Raw genomic sequence first — 23,198 nt, 5'->3', positions numbered from 1 at the left:
TGTATAAAAATCAATGGAAATATCCAGAAATAAATACCATGCAACATTTGAAATAAATGTCTAACATCTGCACATAAATTATATACATATATAACATTATTTTACATCGATAAATATTGAAAGTCAATAAAGAAAATAATCATTTCAGAGCCTTTTCCGTCATTGAAAATGTGGCTTTTCAGGGCCTTGCCCAGATGTGGTTATTGATCCAACCAATATATTTAAGGGTTACATTTTGCTTAATTTGAAACATATTTAAACATATTTTCAGGAGATGGCATTTTTTAAAATTATTTTATAATTTGATAACAATAGCACATCAGATTCTTTTTTTCTGCTATGAAGAATAATAATTACAATATAAAAATATGGTATATTAGTATAGAAAATATGGAAACCAACTGTGCACATATATATTCATCTGTACAAGGCCATACAAGAAACTAGATACTATATTAAAAAGGAATGACGCTGTCCCACTAGGCTTACAGCTTTGGTGAGAAATGGGAACCATTACAGAAAAAGTAGCACTATCAACCATACATGCCAAAACAGAGTAACTGTGGACCCCTATAAAATAATATGGGGCACCTGTTTATTAAAATATTAATTACCTGTCACCCTAGGAAATCATTCTAAATCCTATTTTATCCTGTTAGTTGAGTAAAATAAACTTTAATCACACTAGCTACATGTTTAAACCTTGTTTCCTTCATTCATTTAAAATCCATAATTAGAGAGGCCCCATGTTGTGGACACTGTTATCAAGGCAAGCTTTGCATTATCCTAAAATCTAATGTATGCACCAGAGAGGAGGATCTGCCTATGCACTTGCAATTAAAGGAGAATGAAAGGTTAAAACTAAGTAAGCTTAGACTAAGTAAGCTCGTAAATCCTAATAGTAATGCTACTCTGAGTCCACTGCTACTCTGAGTCCCTCTGGCCTCAAATGAACTGGGGACTGGGCGGGAAAGTTGACAGTTACTCGAATCTCTCGTCCATTCTGTCGCCAGTTCTGCAATCGGTGACATGCACCAGCAGCAGCTGGGAGTAGATAAGGGAGTAGAAGTGCGGGGAAGGGAGCAAGCAGGGTAGAGTGCGAGAAGGGGGAAGCAAGTTGGGGAGGGCATGAGTGGTGGGGGGCTGGAGGTACAAAATTAGCCTTCACTGTGAAATCTGGCCCTGCCCTCCCCTGTATTGCAAACAAAGGTGTTACTGTCACAAGTAGCAATGGTCAAACCACCTGGGGGTATCAACCTACAGCTCTTTTCAACTAGATCACTGTCAACCACTACAAGTACATTATGGCCCACCAAAGCTTCCAGAAAGAAATGTATGGTGTGCATTTTTGGTGGCAGTAGCAGGCACTCAATAGAAATGGCATGTGGGCATTTTGTGAGTATTGACTATAAGGAAAGTGTAGGGCAATCTCCATAGCTAACGGACATATAGGTAATTATCCCATTGTGATAATAGCAGGCCAATCTGAAAAGTCTTCTTCCAGCACTTTGTCTCAGTAACAATGCCATGAGAAAGGTCAAGACAAAATACCAAAATCCAGTGTGGGTGTATTATTACCCATAGTCCTTCTCTCTGCAGTATTTCTTGAAATAGACAGGCCACTTATAAATACAGAACGTCATAATTTGCATCTGAATAGGCTGACAACAAAAGTGGCTCAGTCAGAAGTTGGTGATTATTGATGTTCACTGTAAAACTGAGTAAAAAGTGTAAGCATGGACATTTTGAGGGTATAGCAATCCTTTAGGATTAAGATAGACTGTACAGTTTATAAATATATATATTTTTCAACGATACACGGGTAATAATGAAGACTTCTGGGAGTCTCCTTTTTTACAGATCTGTTAATCACAGAAAGTCTTGGCTGAAGAGAAACTGACTGCTGCTTCACTGGTTCAAATGCTACAAGTAGTCAAGCCAAGACCATAAGGGACCGTCAAGGAAAGCTATGTTTTCTTTGAAACATTTGTTTCAGTATTTGGATCCCCTTTAAAATAGTAGCAAGGAAATTTTGTAACTGAATCTGAAATATCATCTGTTTCTTCATAAGTCTTTATATAGCCCATGTATTCTATAATCATATCTGGACCACTTCACTACAGTGAGGAAGCTTTTATTATTTTCAATCACAATTTCTAACAATCTTATTGTCAATGTGGTTAATACTGTACAATGATAAAGGGGGGACTAAACAAAACCTGTGGTTTCATCTAATAGCTTAACTATAATCCTTAAAGGAGAAGGAAAGGCTGAAATTAAGTAAACTTTATCAGAAAGGTCCATATAAATACACCAGTAAACCCTCAACGTAATGCTGCTCTGAGTCCTCTGTCAAAAGAAACACAGCATTTCTTTCCTTCTATTGTGTACACATGGGCTTCTGTATCAGACTTCCTGTTTTCAGCATAAACCTCCAGGGCTAGGGCTTGAGCATGCTCAGTTTGCTCTTCTCTCCCTTTCCCCCCTCCCTCATCCACTGCCTGCTGTAATTTGAGCCCAGAGCTATGAGTAAGCAGGGAGAGACTCAGGCAGGAAGTGATGTCACACAAGCTAATATGGCAGCTGCTATCCTAAACAGAGACAGCTTCTAGAGCTGTTTACTCAGGTATGTTAAAGCATTCTGCAGAATAAATGTAATAGTTTATCAAGAGGATGTTAAGAACAATGTAGATTATTCAGTGTTTTCTTATCTGGAACTGACACAAATATGCTTTAAATGGTCTAAATAGGAGTTTACTTCTATAATGATTTAGAAATAATAATTCTACTAAAGGAGTGGTTCACTCTCTTCACCATACTGAAAGTTAATTTAAAGGTGAACAACCCATTTAAATAGAGAATTAAATTGCATAGCAAGAGGCTTTTTTGCCTTTTATTATTATTGTTCCTTAAATTGTCACTATACCTGTATTCTTTATTTTCATTTTTGAAATTTAAAATATTAGGTAATGAATGTATATTTATTTACCTTTTGCTTATTCTGCCAGTTTTTCTATCATAGATTTTTGGTTTAGCCTCGTTGAACAGCAAACACCTCTCAGACTTGCCTCTCATAGCCTATGTGCCAACACGTAACAGTAAAATGATTTTAGGTCCCCACTTGGGATTACTTGCTGAGACCGTCCCAGCAATTTCTAGACAGTTAGTGGGTATTCCACAGGCCTCCTATTATGTTAGAAACCTCTCATATGCAGCCAGAATGTAGTATGACTTGACGAACCAGGGAATGCTGTCTGCCGAGCTAGGAAAATTTAGTATGTTTTGTCACAGCCTGTGTAGAGAGATACCACAAAACAATACCAGGGGAGCAGTATTACTGGCAATATCAATACTAGGCTTCAGATGTCTAAAAGAAAAATACAAAATAAAATTTCCTGCAATTTAAGGAACATGCTTAATCCCTTAAAGGGGTAGTTAATTTTTAAGTTTACTTTAAGTATGTTATACAATGAGAAATTCTTAACAACTTTTCAATTGGTCTTTCCTTTAAAATTGTTTTTGAATTATTTGCCTTTTTCTTATTAATTTTTCCAGCCTTCAGATGGGGCTACCAGTTTATTATCGCTACATTTTCGTTCTGGTTCTTCTATTCAGGCGCATCCTATTCATATTCCAGTCTCTTACTCATATCGCTGCTTGGTTACTAGGTAATTTGAACTCTAGCAACCAGACCATACCATAATAAAAGTTAATTTAAAGGAGAACAGTCCTTTTAATTGGTGATGAACAGACAAGACAACAAGAAGAAAGTAAAATAATGCCTTGCTGGACATGATTATATTTAGGGGACTTTAAAAGCAGCTCAGGAAAATCACAATTTAATTTTATAACAAACAGCTTGAAGTTAAGGATTAAGTAAATAATAAAACCTCAGGACCAGCACTGCCTTATTTCAAAGTAAAGAAAATATTCTTGCATTTGCAATATATGTAAGTACAGGTATAGGATTAGTTTTCTGGAAACCCCTTATCCAGAAATCTCTGAATTACAATATGGGTATCACCTGAAGACTCAATAAAATAAAATAAATCAGATTTTAAAAAAAAACTATTTCCTTTTTCTCTGTAATAACAAAACTGTACCTTGTACTTGATCCCAAGATATAATTCATTCTTATTGGAGGCAAACCAGCCGATTGGGTTTAATTCATGTTTCAATGGAAAGATCCCTTATTTAGAAAACCCCAGGTCCCTAACATTACAAGCATAAAGAGTCCCATACCTGTAAATAAACATTACATAGGGAAGGCTTGTCCTGGACAGACAATTACATTTTGTGACTGTGTATAACAGTCATCAGTGGATCTTCGTGTAATTTTTGTACAGGCCTTCATGAGAAAAGTAATTAGATATTTTGGAATGGTTTTAAAACCTTCTATTAACTGATCCAACAAACACCTGCTTAGGCCTTTCATAGTGTGATTTTAATATTAGCTTATTTCTAAATATTTATTGATAAGAAAAGTGTTTTGAGCAACAAATAACACTGACCCAGCTGTATTGACACATTTAAGAAGGTTCTTCATAGCAGAAACTTAGGCTATTCCTTTACCAATATAAATGGAATTACTCAATTAAAAAAGCCAACTTGGTTACATAGTATTTTGCACGTTTTTACGATTTCTAAAAGGCCTAATGGCAAAAAAGCGAAACAGAAAATCAATCTGTTAAATAGATATTCTGCTACACAGCTATAAATGGCGTCAGGTTCATGCACACTAAAATATTCCATCAGTTGTACCCAGAGGGGGCGAGAGCTTTGTAAGACATAGGTAGTTTATAGTCAGTGTATTTCCAACAGACCGTATTCTTTGATTTGTTTTAGATTTTCACATTTTATATATTGTGAATGCATCTCCAGTGCTGACCAAACTCATCAATAGTATTAAAAAAATAATCATTTTCAATGAGGAAGAAAGCACTCATTTTGTAATACTTTGAATTATATCACACACACTATTATGCAAGTTTAAAAGGAAAAAAAACATAATACTCTTAACTTGTTCACCCATACCATTAGGGCACAGAGAGCTCCCCCATTCTACAGAGAGGGTTCTGGAATTCTCTGGCCAACCACAATTAGCTTGCAAATTAAAAGACAGCATTATGAAGTTTAGACATGTATTAACACACATAGAAATCTAAGATATTATTTTTGTATTCTGACATGCAATCACAGTGCCAACAACCATCCCACAAACAAAGTTTTTAAAATACGGTTCTGCGAACAATAGTGGCCTGGTAAAGTTATGTAACTCGCGTCCAACCAAAATACAAAACAATCCCAGTAGCACCAGTTAATGAACATGGCAATACGTTCTTCAATAATTGGCAGCTTTTAGCATGTATAAGACTACAGTCACTGTTTTGTGAAGAACACGGGACGAATGGGGAAAGTTTCTTCTGCTAGAACTGACTATTCTATTCATTTGTACAGTAAACTTTTATGAAGGGAAATGATCTCACCTAAAATTGCAGTTGGTACAAATGGATCTACCATGCATCATTAGCAGGTCCCAGCAAAAAAAAAAAAGATAAGGAGAGAGAACATAAAAGATAAATGACACAAGCATTTCACAACTTGCACTATTGTTAACTACACAGTTTAGAGTATTGCGTGCCTCTTTAGCTATTTATAACATATCATACTTCTTGCATGTAATTCAAACTATCATTATCTAATCAGGCCACATACATATAATCAGTAGGTATGAACTGACCTGGATAGTAGGAGTTGGGCACTGTTGTACTTAGTGTATTTGTTTTCATTGTGAAGGAGGATGGTGAAGATACAGCTGTAAATGAAACAAAAATAGAATTGGGTTCGCAATCGTAGAATTGGGTCTGCAATTAAATACAGTATTTGTAAACAATGAAATTACATTTAGCGGGGGAAGCCAATTTGAAATGATTGTACAAAATGGACATTTCACTATTCCAGCTGTAGAATATATTGCTTTCATTACAATAAATTATGGCACCTTGTACAATAAAATTAAAATCAATAAAACATTGATATGCACACTAATAAATAACATTTGCAGGTGCAAAGGCTCTAAAACAGATTTTTTAACCCAAGGCAATATACTAATAAACTCTTGCCTTGTTAGTACACTAGACTGCTACATGGTGGGGGGCCCCATTCTTTGCAACATAAATAACACTCATAAATACATCGTTTTGCTTGTGGGATATATACAGAATATAAGGAATAAAAAAAACTGCAGCCAGCTTTCTCTTCTCTCCAGAAATGCTATACAATTAGTAATTTATGATTCCTTATTGTATTTGTAGCTTGTAGTTTTGCTTTAGCTGCCATTGTGCTAGGCTGGATAGTCTTTTCTATTTCCTCCCACCTTATTGTGCCATGAACCTATCATCATGTAACTGGCCAGTCAAATAGTCAAAGATGGAATATATCCATGCTTTTAGTGGGAACATATTCCTTAGTTATTGGCCTGCACAATGAGATATATAACTGTGCCAGAATATTACTTGTATCAGGGCCCTATAAGCAGCATTAAATAGTTTAACTGTACCCGACCCTCCATGAATACTTGGCTGCATTGTCCAAGTGCTCTTCACCTACTGTATAAACCAATATGCATTAAAAATAAGGCTTATCTATTGTCTTATATAAATTGTGAGGTGCCAAATTTTGCTCACAGCCCAGTAAAGCCATGTGCCCTAGAGGGACCAGTACCTCTAGAAAGATAAGTCGGAGAGCAGTTACCCCGTGAATGAGTCTAGTGAATGGCAGGAATATATTATTATAGACTCTCTAGGAGAGTAAGGCAGTGAGGGAAGACAGAAAGAACAGCTTTGTGCTCCATCAAGGAGGTGTAGCAGGGAGCAGCTTCACAGGCTGTAAAATTTGCCTACAGGAATCCAGACCACGTGTGAGGTATTTCTGCCTGATGGAAAGTTGTACTGCCTTGACCACAGCCTCATGGAATGCACCTGTACCTTTTAAGCTCTTTGTGGAGCCTGCCAGCTCTGTGTGAGCTATATGTGTGCCTACATATTGTGCAAATGCCTCTGTACTGATGTAAGTACCCTGTGGATCATTTGTCTCTGACAAGTAAAAGTTTATTCCGTTTGACTGCAAGAACCTCCTGGCGCCCATTCTTTTCCTGTTTTATTGCACAGTAGCCAGTGGGAGTTGTAGTTTCACGTAAGTAATTTTTAAGAGAATCGCACAGACGCCATCTTTGTTGCAAGTGGGGAGCTTATCCTTTTATTGTGACCACCTGTGCATCAACGGGGGGGGGGATTAAACCTCCATTCATCATCCTGGCCATTCGTTTGGCAATAAATAATTTTGCAGACAATATACTGCCTCCTAGCTATCCCATCCTGGACAGAGCAATGTCATTTCAATCTAAACCTTACTAAGACATAATACCATCTTTTTACACAAATCTGCCCCTATTCCCCTTTTTATTGACTGTCTTTTTGTAATTGCAATTTTACTGTCCCTTGCTTTCTCAAGTGTCTAATATAGCGCTCATCCATACCCTTATCCTATCCTGCCTAGACCTTTACAAACTGCAGCAAATGGTTGCCAGTACTTCCTCCAACATTCTACTTTATACTCTGCAGCTAAAATCCTCCTGCTCCAACCTAAGAGAGAACCTGCTTCTCAAATACTAAATGCAAATGGCAACTTACATGATCCTCCTGCTAACCTTCACCCCTCCTCACCTGACCATATCTGTATAGCTCCATATTATTACCTGTGTAAAGAATACTTTTTCCTTGATCTATAAGGAATAAGTGAGAAACTTTCAGTCTCTTATAATAAATATACCCATATCCTACCTCTTGGAATACTGGAACAGTATCTAGTCCAGTCTATGTACAATTTTGGGCCAATGCCCCAGCCATCATGAAAAGCATTACTTATTTAAACAGACCAGGGTCCTCCCTTCTCATGTGTCTCTTTACATCTGGCACTTAATCTGTGTTAGATGTATTTTAGCAATTTATATTATCACCTGTTTAGTACTACAACATTGTAACTACTACTACTACTGCATTGTAAAACTTGAACAGCACAACATATAGAAGTAACCATATACTGGCCATTCTTTATTATGAAAAATCCCACAGTGTAGAATGGATATAAGTGAGCTCAGACATGCTCACAAATGCTCACAGTTGAATACCCTAATGAACACAGAAAATCGTACATAAATGGGCTGCACACCATTATTCTCTCTCATTCTTTGAAACAGGCTTGACTGAAGCATAATATCCTGTTTGCTGCTGTGGCACAAACGTTAAAAAGCACTGTCTATAGGCAATCACACATTATTTACTTTCTAAAATATATATTCAAGATTAAATCAAATAAAGGCTAACAATAAAGAAAGTGTCACATTTTCCCGAGGCTTTAAAAAGGCAAATTCTTCAGAGATGAGAAGAATTATTCAGACTCTCTGATGGAATAAAAGTGCTTCTAGCTCCCAGCTGTATTCTGTGGCATGACAAGAAAGAAAGGAGAGCTTGTTCTGGCTATTTAGAGAATGCACTGGCTGCATCAGTAGCTGCTCATTACAATATGCAATGTGATTTAAAGCACAGCACGGTACACTCTGATTTTCCGTAAGTGACTACTTTGTCCATTAAATTGATTGGTTAATGAGATGGAACAATCCTTAAAGTCACTCTAAGTCACTTCAAATGCTTTTTCCACCACACATTAGTAAAAATAAAACAGAGGGCTGAATCTTAAAACATTTTGAACTTACATCTGCCATTTAGATTGTGTGTGTCCATGAAGGAAAAAGCTTCATCACAGTTGGTGCCTTGCTCAGTGTAGCTTTTATCCATTGAATTCACCATCACTGTCATTTCCTGCCGCGTGTTGCTCAAAGTTTCTTTCCGCTTCTTTGCTAATTTCCTAAAGCAGAAAAAGACAACAAATACCAGGCATTTCTCAAATCCATAGTTAACGAGTAATCAATGATTTTTTTCATATAAAATGCATGACATTGATTATTTATATTGTACAAAACAATATGTTTGGTACCACTATTTGAGCAATGAAACAGAAAAAAACATAATACAGGTAGGAGATCCGTTATCTGGAAACCTGTTATCCATAAAGATCCGAATTACAGAAAGGCAGTCTCCCATCGACTCCATTATAATCAAATAATCCAATTTTTATTTTTAAAGGATTTCCTTTTTCTTTGTAATAATAAAACAGTACCTTGTACTTGATCCCAAGTAAGATATAAATAATCCTTATTGGAAGCAGAACCAGCCTATTGGGTTTATTTAATGGTTACATGATTATGAAGATCCAAATTATGGAAAGATCCATTATCTGGAAAGCTCCAAGCATTTTGGATAACAGGTCCCATACCTGTATTTATAATTTATTTTTATGATAGCTTGGGCATTTTTCACATGACGCACATGTACTCCTACTAAACACTCCCATCCAAAGTTTCATCACCAGCAAAATGTTATATATGTGGAAGACAGTTACTATTAAAATGGGATCACTTGAGAATTATGTTTATTTTGTTGAATTTTAGTTTTTAAGTGACTCATTTTTACCAATAGTGTGCACATGCTTTCTAACAATTCCGCCATGAAAGGAATGTCTTAATCTAGTCTAATAGATGCCTTAATCTAATAGACATCTTGTATAATAGTCCAACAGTTGCTCAGACAGAGTTGACTGATAATTCACATTTAGGGGCCCATTTACTTAGCTCGAGTGAAGGAATAGAAGAAAAAAAACTTTGAATTTTGAATGGTTTTTTTTGGCTACTTCGACCATCGAATGGGCTACTTCGACCTTCGACTACGACTTTGAATCGAACGATTCAAACTAAAAATGGTTCGACTATTCGACAATTCAATAGTCGAAGTACTATCTCTTTAAAAAAAAACTTTGACCCCTCTAGTTCGCCACCTAAAACCTACCGAAGTTAATGTTAGCCTATGGGGAATGTCCCCGTAGGCTTTGCTAGCTTTTTTAGGTCGAAGAAAAATCGTTTGATCGATGGATTAAAATCCTTTGAATCGAACGTTTCGAAGGATTTAGAAAATGAAAAATGTCAATTTAATTTGCAATTCAGTTATCTGCCCCCAAAGAATTTTGCTAACAAATTCCTCCAACTAAACTGTTCACACCTTTGCTAGAATTTGATTCTATTTCTAAGTATCTCTATCTCTATTTCTAAGTATCTTTCTTACCGTCTACATAAAGAAATAGCTGAAATTAATCTACTGCCGAAATGAAATCATCTGAGTGCTCTTTGTAAAATATAATAAAGGCTTTATCTCTTTGTCAATGATTAATTTCTCCAGCAACTGTTAAATTAGTGCAAATACATGATATATGTGGGAGTTCTCAGCTGTAATTATCAATCTATTATACTCTTCATATCGTTAACTGTTTGCCAACTCTTTTATTGAAACATATTCATAATCTACTTTTCTGAAATCAAAGCAATTTATCTGCACTTCAAGGTTCTGTCTCTATAACTAGGATTAGACTGAATCCAGGATTAATACGTTTGGCACACCTCAACAACAATTTCTCAAAAACCCTAACCTAACCTTCTGTGACCAATGGGCAGATGTGCCATACTCACTGTGATTTTCATTTTGTGCAGTTGAAAAAGATCTAATGCAATTCCTTGCAATTAGTCATTGGTCTCTCTTGGATCTGTTCAATGGCTTAAAGGGGGTTTGAGGATATAAGGCATTAAAGGGATACTGTCATGGGAAAAAAAAAAAATCAAAATGAATCAGTTAATAGTGCTACTCCAGCAGAACTCTGCACTGAAATCCATTTCTCAAAAGAGCAAATAGATTTTTTTAAATTCAATTTTGAAATCTAACATGGGGCAAGACATTTTGTCAATTTCCCAGCTGCCCTAAATCATGTGACATGAATTTTTTTCCCCATGACAGCATCCCTTTAATTATCATAGTCTGTCATCATAACAACAGTGGTTTAGATCTGAGTAATAGGTGACCCTCTTACTGTTTATTTAATTGAGAAAAGGCTTCGATGAATTCAAACAAAGCAGTACAATTGTAAAAGATATTTCTTTGAGTAATGGGTTATTTAAAGGACCTGCATCTTCTATTTAATGTCTGGCTGTTAGACTCAATGTCAATAACTGTACTTATTTCATCATTAGGCAGCTGTAGCCTTCTGTGACAAATTATCCCACATGGAAATCTTTTGATTCAGCTCCTTTGTACTGTCGACACAGATTATACTGTCATATAATTAAGTTTGGTACAGCTACATTTACCACTCCCTGTGATGTGATGCTGTGTAATGTATTGCAGGTCTGTTTGACTTGGAGGGGGTTAGCCTCTTGTTTATTCAAAGCAATGAGCAGAACTGTTAATAGACAGTTATAAACGAATTGCCTGTATCTGTAGTAGTATCTCCCCATTCATCTAGCTAATTCCGTTTAGCTCTCCCAGTCTTCCATATGGTGCAGAACTGATCAAAACAGCCTTACAGTGAAGTGAAAGGAAAAGTCTAGCACCAGGAAGCTAATAGTTTAACTTTTCTTCTAGATGCGTTTGACAATGCTGATATTAACACCACTGTGTCTCTTAGTAAGTCATTTGCAATAATAGTAAGATATTTTTCCATATCTAAGGGTGTCTGTTGTATAGCGACCACTCTCATCCTTATTAGCACTATTAAGCCTTTGGCTCAACTTCAATATGATCATTTACAGAATATAGATAATTAGAAAGAAAAACAGTATATTGATTGAGAACAGACATTATATTCCACTAAATGTCAGTTTCAATATATCTATACAATATCTTCAAGTCCTGTTCAAGCACATTCCTGTCTTAAAATTAAATGAGATTTAAATATTCTACATGTTCTCTAGCCCAAGAATAACTTAGATGGTTTCATTTTATGTTTCTGCCTTACCATTAACTAAGCCTTTCTACAATATGTTGGATATGTAAAATAGTTCTGTTGGTTTTCTATAAAAGTAGTAATCATTTCTGCTTTGAAGGAGGAAGCAAGAAATCCACTTGGCCCTAACATGATTTGAAAAGGGTCTAAGGCTGGTAGTTTCAAAAGATATATTTACAGTATGCATTTTATTATACTTTATATATCAAGCTGAAAAAGTGCATGGAGAAAGTTGTACTTTTTGTATACTATCCACACACAAATAAATATATTAGGAATACAGATGTAGCAGATTTGATCTACTTTATGCTACACCCCCTTTCCAACTAAAATTAATATTAAGAAAAACATCAAATGTACTAGGAAATATTTAACTCAACAAACATGTTTTTTCCCATGGTTACAGAACCTTGGTGAGCACTAAATATACAAGTACAGTAAGGGGCAGATTTATCAAGGGTCGAAATGAATTTTTTGAAGAAAAATTTCGAAATTCGAAGTAATTTTTTGGATACTTCGACCATCGAATAGGATACTACGACTTCGACTTCGAATATTCGAAGTAAAATCATTCCAATATTTGACCATTCGATAATCAAAGTACTGTCACTTTAAAAAAACTTTGACTTCAATACTTTGCCAAATTAAATCCGCCAAAGTGCTATGTTAGCCTATGGGGACCTTCTAGAGCATTTTTCTAAGTTTTTGGAAGTCAAAGTAAAATCATTTGATCGATCGCTGAAATCCTTTGAATCGTTCGATTTGAAGGATTTAATCGTTCGATCAAATGATTTTATTTGGACCGCAGGATACCCAAATTCGATGAAAAAAACTTCGACTTTGATATTCAAAGTCGAAGTATTTCAATTCGATGGTCGAATTTCAAAGTATTTTTAACTTCGATATTCGACCCTTGATAAATCTGCCCCCTAAATGTAAAACCTATTAGTTCTCAAATGTACATGATTACAGGTTTGTCTGTATTGATGAAGAGACCTCGTTTTTGTATAGGAAATAATTGAAGCAAATATACACACAGCACTTCCTCTGCTCACTAATAGAATAAGTGTAGACTAATGAGGATGACCATCAAACTAGTGAAGAAGAAAATGAATGATGGAAGGTTGATATCTCAGTAAGACAGCCAATGTTCTTAAAGTTGTTTTTCTCTGGTACATAGCACCTTTAAACCAAGAACTATATTTTACCATATTGACCACTGCACGACTTTATAGATCATGATCTTTCCTACCTAGAAGTATATTGCTGGTCATTCTGGGAGATTGGAAAGGTTAATAAAGATTCATAAGGAATGAAATAATTATTGATGTTACTCTCTTTCTCTCTGTAGCACATGCTCTGAGGCAACCCACTGACTTACTTGACTCCTTCAGAAGACTAAATTAGTCACTGCCAACTTCAATCTGCTTCGGTTATGTTACTCTTGGATCCCAGAGGAAAGAAGCTCTCCTCAGTGATTGCAAGCTACACTAAAGATAAACTGGCTCATTTTACGACACATCAGACCAGCACGTCTATTCTCCCAACAGCATCTCAACATACAGGAAAATCTATAAATGCTATTAACCTTGCCAAGGTATTAAGTGAAAGAGATGTATTATTGCATATTCCAGAAATTGGTTATCTACAGTAGTTCTCGGTATACATCATTTACATGTGTAAAGTATAAAATGCTACAGGAAAACGACTACTGCTATAAACATGCACCTAAACTGTAGTGGTTGCTAGTGATGGGGAATATTTCGCCGTTTCGCGAATTTTTCGGTGAAGCGAAACGGCTAAAAATTCGCGAAACTGCGCCGGCGCCCGTTTTTCGACGCCGGCGCCCGTTTTTGATGCCGGCGCCCGTTTTTTCGAAAAAAAAATTTGATGCCGGTGAATTTATTCAGTGAATTTTCGCGGGCGTTACGCGAATTTATTCACTGGCGGCGAATCGCGCAAATTCCCCGAGAATTCGCCAATCACTAGTGGTTGCTAATTAATAATACCAAGTTATATTATTAAACTTCTTACAAATGGGTTGTTTAGATGCACTTTCCTTTACCTAACACTTTTTTTTTCCACTGAAAACAACTCAACCATACTGTTTGTCAGTAGTGCCTTGAAAATTGCTGAACCATTCTGAAATCAGGCAGTTAGAGCAGATGATCTGTCAGCGACACACAGCATGAGTGTACCGTTTGCATCCAGAAACAAATGGTAGGCTGAGGAACTCACAAATAAATCATTAAATACAGGAGCAACTGTAAGAAGAAAATAACAGAATGTAATTGTGAAATGGATTTATAAAACATTTACTGGTAGTTACTAGGATTTTATAATATCAGTGGATCTCCTTTATTTCCCAGTTAAGTTACTGCATTTAGAATTTCTACATTCTTCTTATTATTTTGAAAATATCAAGAATAAAGCATAGAGCTTATATACAAATAAATTGAAGGATGCCAGTGCTAAAAATTAGATGTTACTTCAATTGAGCCAATGATTCCTCCATGGCCAATGAGAAGCCTCAAACAAAAAGATTTTTATCTCAGACAAATCACCCACAACCCTGTAAGATCACACAACAGCCATAAAGGATATCACTCCTGGGGCTCTGGGGTTATTCTTTTTGTATATAGACATTTGTAAGGATATTTTAAACAACAGCAGCTAATTTAACATGAAACTTCTAACTTGCTAATTATTACGTAGACTTAGAAAAAAAACAGTTAGAAAAATGTGTTATGTTCAGACAATCTGTAAACTGTTTAATGCAAACGTTTGTGATGGATGAATCATTAGACTGTTTAATACCGATTTAATAGCACTCTGATGTTACGCATTTAATTTTCCCTACCATTCACCATGTGGCAGATTCCACATCAGTGATAAATTTACAGCTACCATGATGGCCCGAAAGCATAGGTCTTATTCTCCCTATGCGAAGCCTCATTAATATATGACATCTCATTCTCCACTTGTCTTAGTTCATTCTTGGTGTTCCCTCAGTGAGAAACATATTCCATCCCTCCAGCTAGTAAGATTTTCTAATTGACAAGCAAATTACATGAACTTGAATTATTTAAGAAGGTTGTATTTCATTTGTTAGAAAAAAGGAACATTCTACTCTGTAGCCCAGAACCAGTTATATTATTGGGTACTAGGAACCAATATATAACATATCTAAAAAAATGTTACATCTTAAAGGGCACCTATCACAGCCAAAATCAAACACATATTAACAATCTGACCAGTACAACATAAACACGTTTAATCAAACTGCATATATAGTTTTTTGAAAAAAACTGCAGGTTTTAAAAAATCTTTGTCAAATGGGTTCTTTCACGGAGGGAGGCCATACTGAGACTATAACAGAGACTATAATATGCAAATTTCAGGAGTATGCTCAGATTGTAGCACTGCTTTGAGTATTCTACCCAGAATGCCTTGTTTTAGTAAACTCCTCCACTAGAAGTATCAGGAGATTTCCCTATCTTGTCCCCTGCTGGTGATGTTATTATGCAAATGAAGGGGACACACTAACTTCCAGCAGGTGGCAGCACTACTGTACAGCAGCTAACACACAGGTTTGGCTGATTTGAAAATAGCTTAGAAGGGTTGATAAGCAACAAGGAATTTCAACTGAGCATGTGCGAGATTTCAGAGCTGCAGTTGGCTGGGAAGGTAGGAGGAGCCAGTGAAATCCAAGATGTCTGCCTCAGCTAGAACTGCAGTGGAGATAGGGGAGATCTTGCAGAAGGTATAGTGAGCTGATGATTTACATTATACAAACAATTCTAACTGTTTTAAAAATCGGATTTCTTGAACTTTCACATAGTGTATTTACTATTTTAGTTATGATTGGCGCCCTTTAAGTCTGAATGGGGTCTTTTCTATAAGCCATAATGTTATCTCATTTAAGGGGTTACATATCAAGGTCCGAATTTAAGTTATAAATCCGAGCAACTCCGATTGCCCGAATGGAACTTATTTATGAAGAAAAAAGGACAAAAAATTGGGTCGGGCAAACTTCTGAATTTTCCCTGAAAACTCAGAATTGTTCGGAGTTTTCCGCAAAAAGTAAGATATTTTCGTAGTTTTTTGCGCAGAAACCACAAACTCATCGGATATCGGTACGAACATCAGAGCAGACACTGGGACCTTCCCAATTGACTTATACAGGGACTCGAGAGCTCTTAGATGTTGGGGTTTTTAGACCATCGGACATTAATAAATCTCTCTCGAGGTTCGGATATTTGGAGCTTGATAAATAACCAACTTAATGTTGGATGCAAAAAGTAAGTTTACACTGGGGTATCAAACATTTTACATTTCAGAAAAGCAAAGTTTAGTTCCTAAACATCTGTACTTCAGAGCATAGATTAGGGCATTATGTTTTCTGCTAAAAAGACAGAACAGAAATGGTTGTCATTAAAATGATATTAAACCATTACTGCTCTCAATAGAGTCCCTTAAGAAGTAAATGCAAGAGTGTTAAGGGCCAACCTATTTGGTGCTTAATTCAGAAGTTAATAGGAAAGAAGAAGGCATTTAAAAGTCAGAGAGAGTTTAATGAATATAAACAGTACAACAAGTTTTGTAAAATAGCAGTCAGGAAGGCAAAGATAGGAAATAAGGAATGGATTGTGGAATTTTACCCTAGGACTAACCCCCAAAGGTTTATGCAGGTTGAGAGTGTGGGTCCATTAAATAATGTATATACTGTAATATGCTTAAAAATTATACAGAAAAGGCAATTGTGCTTAATCAGATATATTCTTCAATGTATAAGTACAATAGAGGAGATTCAAGATTCACCCGAGAGGGGCACAGATGGCTCAACTCAATCAAGGAAGTGGCTGGCACAGGCTATGGTACATACAGATTTGCTTAAAAATAACTAGAACAAGGCACCATGGTTCAAATGGGTGTTCGCCCTTAGCACTGGCTGTCTTGTTTTCATATACACAGAGGCCAGCCTACAGCTTCCAACATTTTACTAAGATGGTTTCCAGCCCTTTACAGGTCAAAGTTATGTCACATCTAAACAACTGAAAGGTTATTCAGAATTGCCTTTTTTTTACTGTACAGCAATTATTGGTGGAGGACACTTTTATTCAGAAGCTTGTAAATGTATGTCTTTACATTAGTATGTAGAACACCTACAGTAACTCCAATTAAATAAATGTGATGACTGTAGGCTAATTATACTAAACAAAATATCCCACTAATTAGAAATGTGCATTTACCACCCTCATTTATTTATATAGCACCGACGCGTTACGTAGGGCTTTATTTAGTGTACAATTACTTTTAGAATTTTGTAGGGTAAAATAACATATGACCCTAAACCTTAAATGCATGCAATTTACTGTTCTACAGTATTCATTTGTTTTATGCTTTATCTCCTTAGAACTTAACAACTTCAAATCTCATGCCAAAAGAAAATTACTATTGTCATTAATACAATGCATAATGGCAAACAAAAATGGTGACATCTTACAGAAATAATGCAATGTTTTAAACTATACAGAATGTTCATTTTAACCTGTCACTTAAATGTTGACTAATGATAGCTAGCGCTAGTATAATAAAGAGTTAACATGTGTCCATACCTTGTCTAGTGCTGTAGATATAGATATTCTTTTACTTTAGCTAAAATAAAGATTCATTTATCCATTGAAAATGGCAGAATAGAAAAAGAACACCCAGTGATAAGACAGGCAGGTCATTGTAACAGCCACTATCTGTTCAGTTAATTAGCACAATATTATTCCTCAGACTGAGAGGATAAATGCAAACATTTTAAGTGCTTGTGCCACTGAACAGCAAATGTTTTAATGAGATGAGTCAGATAGTTTGACTAGTAAATTTTCCAATATTAAAACATATGTTGCAAAATTAAGAATGACATGGCAATAATCTTTATGGAGGCAGGCATTACCATATGCTGTATGAGGGAAATCAATATTGTATTTATTAGCTCATTAGTTCTTTGCTGAAAGAAACATTAAATTGGTCAAATTAATGGGAAGTGGCAAAAATATTAGTAGAATAGTCCAATGACATAAAATACCTTTTTTTGTGAGCCTTGTATTATTTTTTTCTTACCTTACTCTTGTAATTAAATAATCAAAACAAGGTTGAAGTTCCTTCTAAGCATCCACAACCAATCAACTTTACAAAATAGCAAAGCCTGCCCTCATAAAAACAACCAATTAAAAGATTCAATTGTTCTATCGAGAATTTAAGGAGCATGTTCTGTGCAAATGTTAAATGTTGAGATTTAGCAGTATATGTGACAATGGTCTACACGGAGTTTCAGAACACCAAGTGGAAGAATTTGTAACTGCTGGGTGAGTAAAGACTTGTGCTTAGCTGTAAGCGGGTCAACGACATTGGCAAGATGTCAGGGAGTAATGGGGTTCACAAAATCTATGTTAAACTTCTAACCAGAAAACTTGAGGCAGTTGTCAGGCATATCACTATAGAAGTGACCTTAATCGCATCATGAATTATTTATGAAGTAGTCGATTAACAATCATTGTCATATCTTGTAAATTATATCTTTATAAACGGTGAGTTCTGATGTCATCAGTTATAAACGGTGAGTTCTGATGTCATTTCTGTCACAAAACTCAATGAAATTTGTGTATTATAATAAATAAAGTACCCCCAGTTGAAAAATATCAGGATATTAGAAGTTACCTCGGAGTTCCATGACATGTATAAAAACACTCGGACTTTGCCCTCGTGTTTTTATTTGGTCATGAAACTCCTCAGTAACTTATAATATCCTTATATTTTACAAGAGGGGGTACTTTATTCACTATATATCCCCACTATAGTACTTTTCTAAACAACTACATGGATTTAGGAAAGCCTATTTCACTTTAAGGGGCAGATTTACTAAGGGTCGAATTTCGAAGTTAAAAAAACTTTGAAATTCGACCCACGAATTGAAATCCCTCGACTTCGAATATTGAAGTCGAGGGATTTTTACCGTATTCGATCGAACGATTTTTAGCGATCGATCGAACGATTTTTATTCGACAAAAAAAACTTCGAAAAGTGCTCTGGAAGGTCCCAATAGGCAAACATTGCACTTCGGTAGCTTTAATTTGGCGAAGTATGAAGTCGACTTTTTTTTAAAGAGACAGTACTTCGATTATCGAATGGTCGAATAGTCAAACGATTTTTACTTCGAATCATTGAATCGGAGTCGAATGGTCGAATATAGCCTATTCAATGGTCGAAGTACCCAAAAATTTACTTCGAAATTCGAAATTTTTGCAATTCAAACCATTCACTCGAGCTTAGTAAATCTGCCCCTAAATGTCAAGATGCAATTCACCCCAACATGCTATTTAGAACCTACAAAGAAATGGATACATGCCTACAAAAATGTTTGAGAGGACCTACCAATCAAAGATATCAGATTTAGGTAGATTGCTATTGACAAAACTGTAAAGAACAGTAAGAGGTGGGCTATAATGATAGTTATTTTGCTGGGGGGGGGAACTGAACAGCAAAGAAAAGTGACAAAGGCAGGAATAAACAGTAACACAACAAAGCCAATTGTAACAGCAGTTTAAAATAAGACAAAGGAGTCCGAAATCACCTCGACTGAGAAAAGCTACTTTCATTTTACTTCCAGCAAAGAAGATGATTAATTTTGAGTGTATCTTAAACAACTCATGCATGGTTTTATTACAGTTTGTCATTAAGTTTTGATACCATGAGGTGGCATAGACAGTTTATTACAAGGTTATAATGTAGCACAGATGTTGGTGCTTCCCTCTGGCAACTGTTTTAGTTGACCTTCTCTACCTAATATTAATCCGCTAGCATGCAAAGGAATCCATGCCCACAGGGACATCCCAAGGGGTGGACCAACCATGCGGATTCAGTTCAAGACTGTAAATAGATAATGAAGAACTACAGTATAAAGAAGTTGGTCGTTTAATAATAGGAATCTGTTTGTAGAGTAAAGGACAACATTGCTTTCTAAATAAAGGTATGTTTAATAAAGCCCAGAACAGCAAATCGATCTAGCCCTCATTCCACTGAATATTGGACTCCCTCAGGGGCTTATAATGCCTGTTCTAACTTAATTAATAATATTAGAATTATTTAATTTCTGAGCACATTTGAAGTTAAGAAAATATGTAGAAAAATGATATAATTTTATCCATAAGAATTATGTTGCCTAGTAGCAATTCTCACTTGCAGTTTCTTATGGTGCAAAGAAAAAACTCACAGAATCAGAATACTGGAAAGACTAGTGCTTTGCCACCTGAAGTGGCTCATGGGCAGATACAATTGTATATTACAACAATACTGTTGTTTGAAAGGGACAGAACATGCACCTTCATGCAGTAGTTGGAGCACTCATTAAAAGAGAAACTGTTAATATTTAATCACTGTGTGCATGCTTGAGAGCATGATTTGCAGCAAGAAATGTTACTTGGGCATGGGCCTTTAAATGTGCAGTCCTAATTTACATTGTAAACACTCACTTTAATTCTTCTGTGCTTATACATGTTGGCATCATTAATTCTGGCCATAGAACCTTATTGGGAAAAACATACTGGCATTCTGTCAGTTAAATATCCTTTACATAAACCTGTAGCTAAATTGTAGAGATGGTCACCCTACCAAAAAAGTGTTTTTTATGATGCACCAGATGTACTAAGGACAAGATTACTATTGGTGTAGCTCAATGATTATGGATAGGTATCTCAGGTGGTAGAACTACCATAGTTCTACAAGCCCTAAAGGTTATTAGGTGTCCTATGTGGTACCAGCATAGACAATAGTATAGGAAAGGAGGGTGGCTTTGTATATATAATTAAGGGGGCCCCTTAGTGAGTTTAGCCATAGTAGCTTAAGAGAGAGATAGCTAGAAATCTGGGCAGCCAAAAGCCTGCAGGGTTAGTGCCCGGCACCAAAATCTTCAATATGAATGACATCTGCCTATGTGACATCTTTGTGGACATGAAGTGACATGGCCCCAAAATGCTTAAGTGTATATTTATGGGTTGAAATTAGTGATGTGACCTGAAACTTCTGGTGACCCAAGGGTTTTTTTTAGCATCAGTTGGGTGGGTTCTGGTCAACATTTGGCCAACCATTGCAGGTTAGGGTTTGGTGCAATTCAGACTAGGGAAGGACACTCCTCCTCCTCAGTTCCCAAAGATTCCCTGTCTTTTAACTAGAGTAGCATACAGAGTGAGAAGACATCGGTATGGGTAGGGTGTGGGAGCATTTTGCAGATTACGGTTGGGTGTGGGTTGAGTTTTTAGTGACCCACACATCAGCAGTGACGTGGGTGGTTGCCATTCATGTCACTCTCTGCAGGCATTGGAGGATGTGGGTGAATATAATTACATTTTTAGTGACATTAGACTTAATAGTAGGGGTAGTGTGTAGACCCCAGAAATTGTCCAGATGTGACTTCACTTTGTGTATAAATGGTTATTGTTCAACTAAAAATCTGAGTTGGCAAGGAAAACTACAAATGCAATGGCAACTTGTTTACTTGCAATACAATGAATCCATACAAAGTTCTGGTATACTGTAACCCAGTCAGATTGGTAACAATTAGGGGAAATCTTATAAACGTTCCTATAATTCACTAAGCAAAAAACTTTTTTCACAGCAGCTCTTAAAATGTCTGTGCTCTTTGTACTTGGCAAATAAAAATATTTTTTGTTAATTAGTTTCAAAATGCATAACTTATGAGTATAAATGTCCCTATAATGCATTGTTCATTACTCTGAACTGCAATGCCCTGCATGCTATTGGTGAATATACATTTGAGTTCATATTCCATGCAAAACAAGGAACACTATTTTAATAAATGCAAACACAGCATTTCCCTATGAATTATAGGAAAGAAAAAAACACAATGATTATACAAAAGTTCTGCTGTTTATTCCTGTCAATTATAAAGTGGGTCATATTGTTAGAAAACTTTTCCCGTGAATGCAAGAACTTACAGTATGCCACTTTTTTTTTTAAAAGAAAAGGAAAAGGGATAAAAGTATAAAATATAAGCCGGCAAATTTTCTTGCAGAGAAAAACTCTTCCTGCCAATCTTCTACTTTTAGAACTCAGCCTGTAAACTTTATAGCATCAAACATTCATAGATTGTTGTCAATAAGACTCAACTGAAAAATAATCATAATTTCAAAATGTTTTTATAAATGATGTCTGGTTAAAAGATAACGAACAGTGTCCATAAATAGAACTAGTCAAAGCGAAAATATAATGGAGAGTGTGGGAGAAGTAAACTGCACACACTAAAAAAGATAGCCAAATATTTTCAGTAAAAAAAAAAAAAAAAAAGCAGACGAATCCATTAATAATGCAACAACAATAAAACAATAACATATTGTTTTTTCTCAATGCCATGCCTAAATTAATATGGGAAATATACTGTAGATGAATGGGTTCTCATAATGAACACAAGGCCTAAAGTTTATAAAAATAAAAGAATACATTAATGATGATAAACAACATTTATAGATGGAGAAGCTGTATAGTGGGTATGGCTGTTAGAATCTGTTATCTCATTAAAGACAAAGTTTGCTAAATAACTATTTGCCTCAGATTTGTACCCAGATTTGATATATGACTTCTTATAGTATATACAACAGCATGGCAGCATGATATGATTATTAAATAATTAACTTTTTGTTCTACAGTTGGGAATTTCAGCAGCTATCTGGTTGTTTGGTTCCAATTTACCCTTGCAACCAGGCTGTGGTTTGACTGACAGATTGCAAAATGGAGGAGAGCCTTATTAGAAAGATAAGCAATAAAAAATAACAATTACAATAAAAGTGCAGCCTCACAGAGGGTTTTTTTTTTGCCTCTGAGTCAGTAACGCCTATTAAAAAGTTGGAAAGAGCAGAAGATGAAGTTGGATACTTTGGATGATATACTTAAAGGTGAACCACATCTTTAAGGTTCTATTGAGATGCAGAGCTGCGGACATATAGAAGGTAACATACAGTAGTGTGAAGATCCATAAGATAAAGTTGAGACATTGGGGCAAATTCACTATGCGCCGAAGCGCCTAACGCTAGCGTCAATTCGCTAGCGTTGGCCATTTTCGTTACTTCGCAAATTCACTAACGGACGCTGGCGTAACTTTGCTAGTGTAACTTCGCACCCTTATGCCTGGCGAATTTGCGCAATGGACGTAACTACGTAAATTCACTAACGCGCGCATTGTACTGAACGCT

The 23,198-nt window shown here is 35.9% G+C and overlaps 1 protein-coding gene across 19 annotated transcripts in view; it reads right to left on the bottom strand.

Annotated features, from left to right (window-relative positions):
• LOC108695247 (receptor-type tyrosine-protein phosphatase mu) overlaps positions 1-23,198 on the bottom strand; it is a 474,538-nt gene that overhangs the window by 89,330 nt on the left and 362,010 nt on the right. For 14 of the 19 annotated variants that reach the window (XM_041567789.1, XM_041567790.1, XM_041567791.1 and 11 more), the window contains 3 exons: positions 8,774-8,925; positions 5,741-5,815; positions 5,487-5,513 (listed from right to left, as the gene is read on the bottom strand). In XM_041567789.1, coding sequence (XP_041423723.1) covers positions 5,487-5,513; positions 5,741-5,815; positions 8,774-8,925 — 254 coding nt within the window. The remainder of the gene's footprint in view (positions 1-5,486; positions 5,514-5,740; positions 5,816-8,773; positions 8,926-23,198) is intronic. The other 5 variants (XM_041567799.1, XM_041567800.1, XM_041567801.1 and 2 more) reach the window with 1 other exon arrangement.

The sequence above is a fragment of the Xenopus laevis genome, chromosome 6S, assembly GCF_017654675.1.
Source record: "Xenopus laevis strain J_2021 chromosome 6S, Xenopus_laevis_v10.1, whole genome shotgun sequence".
Classification (NCBI taxonomy): domain Eukaryota; kingdom Metazoa; phylum Chordata; class Amphibia; order Anura; family Pipidae; genus Xenopus; species Xenopus laevis.
Note: the sequence above shows the minus strand (reverse complement) of the source record. Positions and strands in the feature narration are given on the sequence as shown.